Source organism: Bidens hawaiensis, unplaced genomic scaffold (assembly GCF_021521415.1).
Source record: "Bidens hawaiensis isolate Kalapana, Puna unplaced genomic scaffold, B.hawaiensis_p1.1 tig00002265_1, whole genome shotgun sequence".
Taxonomy (NCBI): domain Eukaryota; kingdom Viridiplantae; phylum Streptophyta; class Magnoliopsida; order Asterales; family Asteraceae; genus Bidens; species Bidens hawaiensis.
Genome location: NW_027491120.1, coordinates 805841 through 819939, shown reverse-complemented (window position 1 = coordinate 819939; position 14099 = coordinate 805841). Strand labels below are relative to the sequence as shown.

The window sequence follows — 14099 nt, the reverse complement described above, 5'->3', positions numbered from 1 at the left end:
GTAAGCATTTCATGTCCTGCCGTCTCATCCACCATGGAGTCTATATGTGGTAATGGGAAAGGATCATTGGGGCATGCCTTGTTTAAATCGGTAAAATCGACACACACCCTCCACTTTCCATTCTTTTTTGAAACAACGACCACATTAGCTATCCATCTAGGATACTGAACCTCTCTGATCATACCGGCATTGAGAAGTTTTTCAACTTCTTCTTGTATGATCTTGTTCCTCTCAGGAGCGAATTTTCTTCGCTTCTAAAGGACGGGTTTAACAGATAAAGGCCGAGTTTACGAGTGATTACCTCTTTTGAAATACCTGTCATGTCTGAGTGCATGAAGGAAAAAGTAGATCTTCTTCGCCCTAAGAAGGATATTAAATCCTCCTCAATCTTAGTGGGGATACTGGATCCTAGGAACACCTTATTTCTGGATCCTCAGGGTCCAATGATACTTCTTTAAGGTCTTTCTCCCGAGCTTCCAGCACGTCCCTAGGATGTTGCTGTAGTTGCTATGCTATAGTTTGCTTGGTTGTTGGCTTCATTGATGATGAATAATAGTTCTTGGCCTCCGCTTGGTCATCCACTATCTTTACAACTCCCCAAGGAGTAGGTAGCTTGATACATTGGTGATATGTTGAGGCTACTACCTTCATTCCATGGAGCCAGGGCCTACCTAAAATAACATTGCAACAGGAAAGGTTATCTATAACACAAAATTTTTGGTATGAATTTAACCTTCGATATAAATTGGGAGGTTGATGTCCCCCAATGTCTTCTTGGTTTCACCACTGAAACCGACTAGCACCGATGTTCTAGGAATGATCTCTGAATCCAGGATGTTCATCTTCTTGAGGGCATCATGTTGGATAATGTTGACCGAGCTCCCACCGTCAACTAGGATCATGCGTACATAATGGTTAGCGATAAATAAAGTAATAATCAAACCGTCGTGATGAGGATCCTGGATGTTTGGCTTGTCTTTCTCATCGAAGAAGATTCTTTTGTCTGTTTTTAAGGTGGTCGATACTATTAGTCGATCTCCGTTATCCATCTTGATCTCTTTGGCAAGTCTTCTTGCTGCAGAGAAAGAAGATCCACATATGTCTGAACCTCCGGAGATGAAATTGACCGTTTGCGCATCCAGCTCATCCTGATGAGGATCCTGGATCCTCGAATTGGAAAAGATTCTCTGATCAGTCACTCGAGTAGTGGGGATGAGCGGTCTTCTTTCATTGTCCAACTCGAATTCTTCTGCGGGATTTTCTTCTATAGCACAAGAATCTTGAAACAATTTGTAGTCTCTGGAGACAAAGTTGAGCACATGAGCATCTAGTGGTAGTGGTGTTGCTTTTTGTGAAAGATCTTCAGGATCCTGGATCTTGGATTTCTTCCTTCCCAAGAGCTCTTTAAAGTGACCCTTGCTCAGGAGGTATCCAATTTCCCTCCTCAAGCCAATGCACTCATATGTCATGTGGCCAAAATCTTCGTGAAAGGCACACCACTTAGACTTGTCTTTGAAGGCGGTCGTCTTCTCATTCTTCCGAGGCCACCTTGCCTTTTCTCTCAGATCCTTCATGGCGCAGATTAAGCCATGAGTATCCATGAAAAAACAGTAGTCGGAGATTCATGGATAGTCTTCATCATCATCTGCGTCTTTGACTAATCGTACGTTCTGGTTGTTGAACTTGTTATACGGCTTTGTGTTGTTATTCTTGAACGAGAATCCTTGCTTCTTGTCGGAGGATTCTTGTTTTGTTTGATTCCCCAGACGATCCTGGATCCTCTTGTCGTCTTCTAACCGTATAAATCTGAGAGCCCTATTCCTTACTTCATCTAGGGACCTGCAAGGAGTCATCACAAGATCATCATAAAAGGGGGAGCCCCTTTGAAGTCCCATCTTGAAGGCCTCAACAGCTGTAGCCATGTCAAGATTATGAATTTCCAAGGCTTCCCTACCAAACTTCGTAACAAAGTCCCTAAGGGATTCATCACTTGGTTGGATAACACGGTATAAGTCGCTAGTTAACTTCTCAAATTTCCTGCTACAGAAAAATTGGCTGTTGAACAAGTTAACCAAATGAGAAAAAGAAGTAATTGAAAAGGGAGGAAAACTTAGCTGCCATTTTATTGCTGATCCTGTCAGTGTGGATCCAAATCCTTTGCATAGGCAAGCTTCTTTGAGTCTCTTCGGAATAGGATTGATCTCCATCCTTTCTCTATATTGTGCCACATGTTCTTTAGGATCAGTGGTCCCATCGTAAGTCTTCATATTCGGAGTCTGGAACCGCTTCGGGATTTCAGCATCACATATAGGTGGAGCAAATCTGGATAACTTGTGGCTTTCCTCAGGTATCTCGGGTATTGGTCTTATAACCCCAGGAACACTCGATATCATATCCTTGAGCTTCTGTAGCTCCTTGGCCATAGCTTGGTTGATACATGCATCCTGCATGGAACCACGTTTAGCATCTAAGGATAAAGGATCATACAAGTTACCTCTTTGCTGGGTGAAGGTTGGCATCTCGAATGAATATCTGGGATAAGAAGAGTCAGCGACGGGAGTGGGACCACCCGACGCGATAGTCTGCATGGGAATGAAATCTCCTTCATAGACTTGGTCAGGATCGTTGATGTTGGATTCCTGAGGATCCTTGATTCTGAAAGAAGGATCCTTGAGGTTGGGAATTATAGGACCCTTGAATATACAACCCAGAGGATCCTGGTGGAATGACGGATGATCCCTGCTGGAATAACAAGGATCCTTGAGCCTATTGACCCACGGACCCTTGTTGAAGGGAGAATGATCCTGGCTGAAATAGTGAAGATCCTTGAGTCTGTTGACCCATGGACCCCTGTTGAAGGATTGATGATCCTTGTGAGAGTTGAGCCATGGATCCTAGAGAGGTGAAATCTAGCATCCTAGGCATCAAGGGAGTGAGATACTCTGCTGGCCTCTTAGTCTTCTTGAGATCTTCTATCTTACGAAGGATCCACTGGTTAGTCTTGTTCTACTGCTCCATGTATGCTTTAACCTGCAAACACATAGATGAAACATTACTGTTAGTATTAACCACCAGGGCAGCAGCAGCGGTTTTTGAGCTCTGGAAGACTGGTAGTTGCGTCTTGCTTCCAGCAGCAGCAGTTCGTTGTGCTCCCGTGATTGGCGGAGGCATCGGTGGCAAAGTCCTTGATGAGAGAGAAACTGATGATGGCATGGTTGATGAAGCAGAGATTGATTGAGAGGCCATTGATAGTGATATGGGTATGAAAAAATCGAAAATTGATAGGAGTAATATGGATTATAGCACCAATTGCCCCACGGTGGGCGCCAAATTATTTTGGATAAAAATCTGCTAAGGATAATGTATCCAAATTCGTTTAGTGAGGATTAGTGTTATGGTGATGAAAACAAGTATGTATCGATTACAAACACAAGCACACGATTTGTTACGGGGAAAAGCCCTTGATCTGGTTCGGATCGCCGGCACAAAAACCCCGGGTGATGACAATTGTCTATCACCATTTTATTAATATCCAAAATGAGGATACAAGGTTTGGAGAATATGATCAGTATTACAACGAAAGCTATGTGAACGAGCCATGATAGAGAGAATGCTCAGGTGTGTGTGAATACAATGTGTTTTCTAACTTATCATAATCTCAGTTATATATAATAGATAATAACTCAATGGAGTTATTAATAATAAAGACTATTAACTATTTTTCCTAAAAATCCGCCTTTATCTTCAATGTAAACGTAACAGCCACTTTGACCACGTGCTCCATCACTCAGGCTGCGAAATAGGGGGTAGACCAGGTCTCTTAGTCGTTACATCTGTCAAATATATTGTTATACACATGGAACAATCGTTAGTAAATAATAAGTACTGTGGATCCTTGATCCTGACGGGATCCGACCAAGGATAACTGATCAAAGAACATATGCCAGGATAACTTATCCACGGTGTCAAATTTTTGTGCACTAACACTAATCACATAAGCCTTTCTCATACTTTTCATAATTATAAATTCTGCAACAATGTAAGCTCCTACCCTTTTAATAATTGTTTTTATGTTTCAAATAATTTAGTCTAATGTTTTATAATTTAATTTTATTCATAGGACAATGGAAGCTCAAAAATTTACCACGCTAAATGAAATTGATGTTCTCAAAACATCACCATCAACTCTTAAGGTTAGAGTTCTAAGACTTTGGAGCATCAGAGACAACTAAAATGTCAACGAGGATTTTTTAATCGAGATGGTGCTAATGAATGAAGATGTAAGTATCTATTTATAAATCTGTATATATGTTACAGATTCTACATTTTTTATATCTTAATTATTGATTGATTATAGTTGTAATTCTCATATATATGTTGTTCTTTAATGACAGGAGAATCTAATCCAAGCCACCGTTTACAAACATGATATCTTTTGTTTCAAAAGATTCTTGAAGGAAAGCTCTACTCTGACTATTGTTAATCCTAGCGTTGGTCTAATGGATCGAACTACCGTGTGATTGACTGTTCCAACAAATTGGTGTTTGGACCAAACACACATGTCAATCCATGTTAAGAGTTTGATGGTCGCATGTTTGGTTTCAAGATGATTTCATTTGAATCACTAATCAATAAAGATGTTTCTTTTAAATCCACTGTTGGTATAAATAAATTTTAATTTAAATAAATTGATTTATAATTTTAGCGTTAGATTTCCATTAAATCTGTTAATTAATTATTTATTTTATTTTCTTTGTCTTAGATATTATTGGTCACGTGGTTCATGTGTTCAAGAGCAATGCTTCAAACGTCAAGGACAAAAACAAGCGTACAATGGAGATATGTGATTTAAGGTATTACTATTTACACTAACATTTGGTTTCATATTATTGTTAATATACTTTATACTGTATTTAACACTTCTCTCATTTCAGTGGAAACTGTGTATATCTCACACTATGGGATCATAATGCGTCTGAGCTCTCTAAATATGTAATTGAACATTTTGATGAAGACCAGGCCATTATTGTACTGCATTTTGGTAGCGTTAAGTATTACACCGGTTCTGATGGTAAAGGTAACTATGTCTACTGTTTGGAAGTTACTTGAGTTTTAACGTGTCACTAACTTTAACTGATGTTTCCTTGTATAATTTTCATTTTTGTGAGAGAAAGTGTATGTGTCTAATTCTTTTGGATCTAATGTTAGCTGTTTCTTTATAAACGACTTTTTATTTGAAATAGAAGAATACAAAAATAAGTATATTATTAAACCAGTAATTATTGTTTTAGTTCATCGATTTTGTTATTTAAATTTTATATTATCTTACTGATTCCTAAATTATTTAAATTTTCAATTTTGTAGTTTGTTGGGTTTGCTAAATGGCAATGATGTTTCTGTTCGTAAAGCGATTCCGGTGAAGATGCTGTTGTCTGTTGATGATGAGTTTTTGAGAGCAACAGATTTTTTTAACATCGGTGATATTTGTACTATTATATTTGTAAGTTAATTATTACACTCTTTATGTTATCCTAATTATCTTTCAATACTAATTGAATATTGATTAAGTGCTTTTTACTTTATTGCAGCCTAAAATTATCATTATCCTTGGTACAATTATGGACATCTGTCTAGATACGGAATGGTATTATATTGGTTGTAATACTTGTAGCCGTAAGCTCATGGAAAATAATGATGAAGGTGGAAAGGAGTATGAATGCAAAACAGTAAGATGCAATGTTTTAGGTGTTATCCCTACACCTAGGTATTTATTGAATTCAAATTCAAATGTGTAATTTGTCCATTGTAGAAGTATATGTTTTTCTTGCTATTTACATATTTCAAAAACTTTTTTAGGTTCAAGATCAAGATAAGGGTGCACGATTTCACTGGAGTTGTGTCGTTGACTCTCTTTGATAGAGATGCTAAAATGCTGACTAACAAAACAGCAAAAGAATTGATTGATTCTCAAAATGAGGTTTGTTTTTCCACTAAAATACTTTATTATTTATACATCATTGTCATTATATTGTTATGTTTAACAATGATTAATATTTTATTTGTTTGTTTGTCATCTAATTTTATTACAGAATAAGGTTGAAAATGGTGGATTCCCTGCTAAGTTGGATTGTCTTTTAGAAAAGATATTCGCTTTTAAGGTCGATGTGGCATATTTCAACTTCAGAAACAATGTCGAGAACTATGGTATAAACAAGCTTACTGATGACACTAATATTATCACTGAATTACAGAAAAGACAGAATAATCGTTTGGTAATAATATAATCTTAACATGGATTTTGTATTTGTTTAACACCGGTACCTTTAGATAATGAATTTTGAATCCGACTTAGATTCCAGCTCTAGTTGCAATGAAATTTCTCTCTTTGTTTGTATACAGAAGCAGCCACCATGTTGCAAAACGAACCAATGTCCTGTACCAGCTCCGATTTAAACTTGTTTGCAAAAGAACCAATGTCATGTACCAATTTAGATTTATGAGCCTACTTAAGCTTACCCATTTATTGAACAAGTTAATTTTTAGGCTCCAGTTGAGCCCAGGCTCGTGTAACTTACAAAGCCAATGCTCTTTATCATTTGGTAATATTTATCACAATTTATATATAATTATTATTCTGTAAAATGTACTTAAAGTATTACATATTGAATATATTAATATTGGCTCGTTTTGGCTAATAATCCTACTCGAGCAAAACTGAAATCATTTATTGAAATAAAAACTTATTACTTCTATATGTATGACTATGTTCCCTTCCTGTTAGCAAGTCGTCAGATCGCAACCTGCAACAATATTGACTGTCAGGTTAGGGATTTGATTGTAAATAAAAACCACCAACTACTATTAGCGCCTAAAGGTCTTGTAGCCTTATCTATACTTACGAAAATAACCGAAGACATACATATTTCTACTAAGAAGCGTATTAAAATAAATGTTATGTAAATCTAGATTAGAAGTGAGAGACTCACCGGGTTCCAAGAATCATCGTTCTCTACATGCTCATGGTTCTAGTTGTGCATTATATTGCTAATTCATTATTATACAATATTAGTTCCCAAAACTAACATAGATCAAGACTAGAGTAGTAATAACATTTAATTGAATATGTTACAGATCAATACCTGAATAGGCTTAGAGTCGTGTCATCAGATCTCATGTCAGGGCTGGCTATAGGGGGGAGGGGGGGACAGGTGGACGACAGACCCCGGCCCGACACCCTGATATGCCTGGATTTTTTTAAAAAAAATTATATATATATATATTTTTATGAAAAACAATATGTATATATAATGTTTAAACTTAATTACACAACCACTAGCTTGGTTTAGTGGCAAAGGGGTATGACTTTCAACCAAAAAATTGTGGGTTCTAACTCACTTGAGACATTTTAACCATATTTTTATTAAAAAAAAAAGGTTTTTTTACAAAAGCAAATCATAAGGCCCGAAAAATTAAGGCTTATTTAAAAATGAATTGTTTAAATATAACAAGATACCCCTTTTTATTAAGGACCAAAAATTTTTAACCATTCTCGAAGCCGGGTCTATCTCATGCCAAAGCTTCTTAAGGATTATTATAAAAACCCTAACTAAAATCAGGATTGGGGCTTCAACAAGTAAAAAAAAAACTAAAAAACTTACCCTTGAAACTTTAATTGGAACTCAGTTCGTCACATCCCTTCATCCTTGTTTCAATTAATAGAAAGCTGAGACCTCTCAGGCTCTCCTAAACACGATTTCATATAAGAAGTTTTGCGATGGTTCCACCACATCATGAGATCCTATTTGTAGAAACAAAACTTAATTTTTCACTTTTTATGTGCTTTAAATTTTGACTTTTAGAATGAAGATATCTAATACAAAAAATTAGTTCTCCAAGTAGTTACCATTCGCTTTCAAAATACTTTTCGTTGATACAAGCAAATTCCAAGAAACCTTTCACTCCATCGATTAACTACGCTAAGATCATGGGCAGTGTTTAGAGCCTCTTTGGGTGTATTTTGCGGCATGTGACGTCACGTCACCATAGAGGCTTTTTGACTAAAATAAGTGTAGTGGATAGAGCTCATCCAATCATTACCTCATTACAATTATTATTTTTATTTAAATTAATACCAATAAAAATTCATTCTTAAATAATTAAAATTTACATTAAAATAAAAAAACGACTATAAATTACTCGTTTTCGTCTTCACCTTCTTCGAGCTCATCTTTGCCGTCTTCGTCTCCACTTTCCTCGTCTCCTTCTTCATCATCTCTGCTTGATGGCGAATTGGCTTAACCGACCAAGCACGTTGGACCAAATCCGCCATAAGCGAATTATATATCTCACTTGAACGCATTTGATACGCATTTTGCACCATCTCCTCCATAGTTGCTTGAGTTTGTTGTTGGACATTCCTCGGTATATAATGTTGACGTATTGTTTTCCCCTCATATTTTATAATCATTTTATGCAATATGATACACGTATAGATAACATCTCTCATTTTTTCCAATGTCCATGCACGACACAGATTTTTCACGAATGCCAACGTCGGCGAAGAACTCAAAACACCTCTTGATGTCATTTCATGAATACTCTTATACTTTCTTAAAATAGTCTCTCGTTTCATCCATCTGGCCTCTAAACATTTTGACAATAATAGGATATTCCGGTATATCTCATTTTCCAAATAGTATTCGTGTGGGTAGTAGTTATTGTTAGCCCAAAATGATGCGACTAGTGCGGTAGCGAAGATATAATCCTCTACCACAGGCGACACCGCCAAAAACATTTATGTCGTTGGTAGACACAGGGCTGCGAAAGTAGGTCGATCAAACCCAAAAGTCATACGAAGCAACAGCTTGAAGACTCATCGTTGGTACTTTCTGGTCACCACGTCTATATTGACATCGCTATGCATGTCACACCCTCAAAATCCACTAACGGAGTTTTACCGTCAGAGGGTGTGAACTAACAGGATCGGAATCATTAGTTATATCAAACACCACAAATAAAGTTTTAAAACAACCAAGACATCAAGTCTTAAGTATAAAAATGCGGAAGCGTAAAGTGTAAAGCTAAAAGTTGCGCAACATAGGACGACTTAAAAACACAATTTTCATGATAAAACTCAAAAGAAGTTTAAAGCATAATAGTTCAGAGAATGCATGTCCTATACCGCTCGCCCGCCTCGGCTACCTGAGATAAACATACTAAAAGTGTCAACACAGGGTTGGTGAGTTCACAGGTTTATATAAATAAAGCGTTTGCGTTTTTGCTTTACCAGATAGTGTTAAGTCAATTATATATCAATAGGTAGCTAACCTATCAAGCATGTATTACTAAGTGTTCGACACCGAAGCTGACTGTTTAACGATTGCCTTGCCACCATGTCAACCACGACCATGGTAATGTGTTAGCCAAGATTACACCAACTCGACCTACAGTCGAGTTTAGAGTTGGGTGGGGTTTGTTAAACCCAGTAGTACTACTCAAAGGTGACTCGCTATTATCCAAATATTAACCGGTTCGATGTTCAGAAGGACTTTAGTTGGTTTGTTTCCACTTAGCCTTACAAGTGATATATAAGAGTAACAAAATCTACATTGTTGGAGTATGTTATCTCCCCTTAATAAAAGCGTTAAAAGAGTAAAAGGGGCCGTGAAACTCACTGTTTGCGAAGATAACAAAAGATCCGAGAAAAGTGTGCGTCACAGAAATCCTCACTAGTGCTCTAAAAACAAAACGAGATTTTCTAAGTATTTGAACTACGAGTGAGTCCCTAGACTTGACACATGAAACTTATTTATGAGATGTGTTTGTGTTACTTTGTGAAGCATGTGCGACTCGACAAACACGTTGGTGATTAGTTATGCGTGTGAACAAATATTAAGAATTAAGTGTTACCATTGTGCATTCCTAGTAACATTCTCCCACAAGGGCAAATAAGTCAAACACATAGCAAACATCGATCAACAATACGCTTTTCATGTTAACATAAATAATTCAGCAGCTAATTTATCGAGACAGATTTTAACCCGACAAAATTACTCTATTTAATAGATCATAACAAGTCAATAAAAATCATCAAAAATCATCACAGAAGCACACATGAGTTAGGTTTCTAAAAATATTTTTATTATATTTTTATCACATATGATTTTCTTACAATGATCAAAACATCACAGTAAGTACACAGCAGTCATTATCATGCGCAACAGAACGTTATTTGTTATTACCGTTATATGGGAAATTCAAATAATGCAAGGCCAATTGGGTCAAAGTCCTTACTCAAAATATTAACCTCCAGAAATGGAACCAACCCAATTGGTCTTGTCGTTATGAGATACACTAATTACAAAACAGCCTACCAGCAGGCTTCCCGAATCAGATTTGCACAACAGATTTGTAAAATAATAAAAACTAAATTTCACACGTCAAAAAATTACAAACTTAGACTCTTTATAAACTAGACTCGACTTACTACATCATAGTGTCAATAATCACTTCAAAACACAACATTAACATCGAGTTACAGTCATTTAAACATGCAATTAAGAATCTGTCCAGCATTAGTTTTCATTAAAATTCAACAAACTAATAACCTATGAACTAGAAATCATGCATACAACTCACTAGATACATAATCCACCAACCATGCATCTCAATTTCACTTTACAAGCACCTTGAGGGTTTTACTTCAAAATTCAATTTCAAGAAACATGTAATTAAGAATCAATAACAATGCAACTAGTTAGGGCTGGCAATTTATATACGAGACACGAATACACGACACGTATCTACACAAATTTAACAGGTAACAGGTAAGGCCTTAACAGGTTTCGTGTACTAAACAGGTAGACACGAAATTACTTGTTAATTTTCGTGTCTAAACAGGTATAATACCTGTTTACCTGTTAGGTACCTGTTAATACCTGGTTATTTTTAAAATTAAATATATATATATACAAAATATATATAGTTATATTATAACCTATTAAACATTTATCCCTAACCCTAATTTCTCATCATCCAGCATTCCAGCCGTCGCCTCTCTCATCATCCATCCTCCCACCCGTCGCCAGCCATCCCACCCGTTGCCGGCCATCCTCTCTCCGGCCATCACCCGGCGCCGGTCATGCTCTCTTCGGCCTTCCTAGTTCCTCCAGGTTCCGTCCATAAACCTCTCGCCGGACACACTCATCAGCCTAACATTAATACTTGGTAAGTTTTGTTTTGTTGCAATTCATCTCATAAATACTAAATTCCATCTTCAGTCGGCCATTAATTCATATTATTGTTATGTCTCAAAGAGTTTGTTAGTTTGTATAAAAATGGAAAATTGATTTGGGGATTTTGGGATTCATTTGAACGAGTTGGTAACCCTATCCAAGTTGTTTTAGATATTGTTATCTTTCTTTTACTCTTTTAGTTGGATAAACGGGTATTGTTTGTTGATACGGTCTGTCATACATGGAAGAATTTTGACTTTCTGTAGTTGTAATGTGGCCAATGTGATGATATGAAAAGTAGTATGTGCTTTATGAGACTTACTGAGTTTAATTTGTTTAATAATATGGGACTTGCTGAGTTTATTTTGTTTTGTACAAAACTATTAAGTATTGATGTGAATTATACTATTATAGGGTTGTTTTAGTTGCTCACATTTGTTAGTATTTACTATTTAGGTATTAATCCACCAACCATGCATCTCAATTTCACTTTACAGGCACCTTGAGGGTTATACTTCAAAATTCAATTTCAAGAAACATGTAATTAACAATCAATAACAATGCAACTAGTTAGGGCTGGCAATTTATACACGAGACACGAATACACGACACGTATCTACACGACTTTAACAAGTAACAGGTAAGGCCTTAACAGGTTTCGTGTACTAAACAGGTAGACACGAAATTACTTGTTAATTTTTGTGTCTAAACAGGTATTATACATGTTTAGACACGAAAATTAACAAGTAATTTCGTGTTGGTTTTGAACTTTTAATTGCTCACATTTGTTAGTATTTACTATTTAGGTAAGTTTGAGTGACCCACAAAAGAAGGTGGAAAAAGGTGAAGGATAAGAAAGCCAAAACAACGGTATGTTTGTTGATCCAACTATATTTATTTTGGTTCAAGTTTGGTTTTATTTTTGTGTAACTTTATGTATTTTTTTTCTTTATTCATTCCAGATGGAGAGTGATTCTATCCAAGTTGTGAATCAAATGCTTCAAACTCGGTGAACAATCCTAAGGTACCAACTCTAAATGTTTCAAGTAGTGTTGCTTGCTAAAAACAATGAACAATCCTAAGGTACCTCACTCTAAAACTTTCTAATAATGTTACTTGAGAAAACTATATGAATACGTTCAATTGTTCATGATTAATATGACTAATTGACTATACTTATTTTGTGTGTAGGTTTGATTGTTTCCTTGTTTGGAATTGAAGATTTGAGAAGAAAGACCAATTGGAACTTGGAAGTTTGGAACTTGATATTGCTTTCAATAGATGTTTTGATTAGAATTCTATGTGTTTTTTGTCTTAAATTTGTTAAAGAGCATGAATTTATATTTTATTTTAAGACTTTTATGAACTTTCGTCGACTTTGGTTTCGCTAAAAGGTTGTCAAATATGTGTTTCTAAACAGCTATTATCGTGTACTATCGTGGATTATCGTGTATACCAGGTAGTAGCAGGTTCGTGTTCGCGTTTGGGTTACAGGTACACGATAAGTTTTCATGTCGTGTACAGGTATACCCATTTTGTGTTCGTGTCTTATCATGTTCGTGTCTTATCGTGTACGGGTATACACGATATGCCAGCCCTACAACTAGTTATCAATTTACTAGTATTCATCAACAAACATACAAATAAACCCTAACTCATCTTTAATCATCACTTTCAAGATTTAGGGTTTGATTAACATGTTCAATAGCATAATTAAATCAATATAATGTCTAAAGATGGTGTTAATTACCTATCTAGCACCTTGAATCCTTCAAACAAACTTGAAAAACACTTTGCGTGTGTGTGTGTGTGGGTTTACGGTCGCCAAGAGGGAGAGAGGGAGGGAGGCCGATCGCAGGGGGGATTAGGGTTGGGTAATAATTTGTTTATATAAATAGTCATGTTACACTTAACCCCCTAGCCTTCTAGTTAATCAATTTCTAGCACAAAATAGTTTATTTTCTTCATGAATTAACGTTATACATGTCAACACCAAGTAACACATAAACGTAACACGTAATTATCAAATACTTGTTTATGATGTTTATTGTTTGTTCACCAACGGTTTGAGTCGACTCGTGTGTGTTTTGGTGAAATTTTGAAAGACTACTTGTGTAATGATTGTCACGCGTCATTTAAACCCTAATTAAATGTAATGAGATATGCGTTAACTGGAATGACATAGTTCGTGTGACCTTATGTTTGAATTAACGGAATTCGGATTAACAGAGTTAACCTGAAATTGACGAGTGTCACAATGCAATTGGATAATTAAACCACTTTCAATGCATACAATCTATACTAAGATAACGTGCACCGTATAATTGTATTATGCCTATATTAAAATAATTAAATAAACAAATTTAAAATAAACGCAAGTTAGATTTTTTTTAAAAAAAATTAATAAATACTTTGGCAAAAACACTCCAATGTGTCTCGTATCGTTTGTCCCTTTAAGTACTCGTCGTTGATGTCGGCCGTGTTTCTGTAGGCCAGCACGCGTAACGTTGACGTACACTTCTGGATACTGGTGAATCCTAACAGCCCTGGTGCGCCTTGTTTTTGATTAAAGTAATCATACTCGCGCTCCAAATCTTGTACAATGCATAAAAATAAACGTTTAGACATTCAAAATCAACGTATAAAAATCTTCGGATTGTATCTTGGCGAGTCATTGAATTAGTCTTTCATCGAACGATCGCTCACGCCCTCACGGTCTCGTTCGATATATTCTCATCTCATAACCGGGCGAGGAGGAGAATTAATAGATTGCATATACTTTTCCGCGAGCGTAATTGCACTCCTAACCGCCTCCTCCTTCGCCTCGTTATCGGCTGTATGCTCATTATTTTGCAAATTCGGTTG

The 14099-nt window shown here is 36.2% G+C and overlaps 2 protein-coding genes across 2 annotated transcripts in view; one reads left to right on the top strand and one right to left on the bottom strand.

Moving 5' to 3' along the window:
- Positions 1-7874, top strand: part of LOC143613132 (uncharacterized) — a 75464-nt gene extending 67590 nt beyond the window's left edge. Inside the window, exons 2-11 of the mRNA XM_077086929.1 lie at positions 4121-4193; positions 4395-4494; positions 4763-4853; positions 4935-5077; positions 5169-5259; positions 5365-5500; positions 5589-5764; positions 5857-5977; positions 6090-6272; positions 7860-7874. Coding sequence (XP_076943044.1) covers positions 4121-4193; positions 4395-4494; positions 4763-4853; positions 4935-5077; positions 5169-5259; positions 5365-5500; positions 5589-5764; positions 5857-5977; positions 6090-6272; positions 7860-7874 — 1129 coding nt within the window. The remainder of the gene's footprint in view (positions 1-4120; positions 4194-4394; positions 4495-4762; positions 4854-4934; positions 5078-5168; positions 5260-5364; positions 5501-5588; positions 5765-5856; positions 5978-6089; positions 6273-7859) is intronic.
- Positions 7875-8185: 311 nt separating this feature from the next.
- LOC143613122 (uncharacterized) lies at positions 8186-8794 on the bottom strand. The gene has a single exon (XM_077086922.1). The coding sequence runs from the start codon at positions 8792-8794 to the stop codon at positions 8186-8188; it is 609 nt and encodes a 202-aa protein (XP_076943037.1).
- Positions 8795-14099: the final 5305 nt, after the last annotated feature.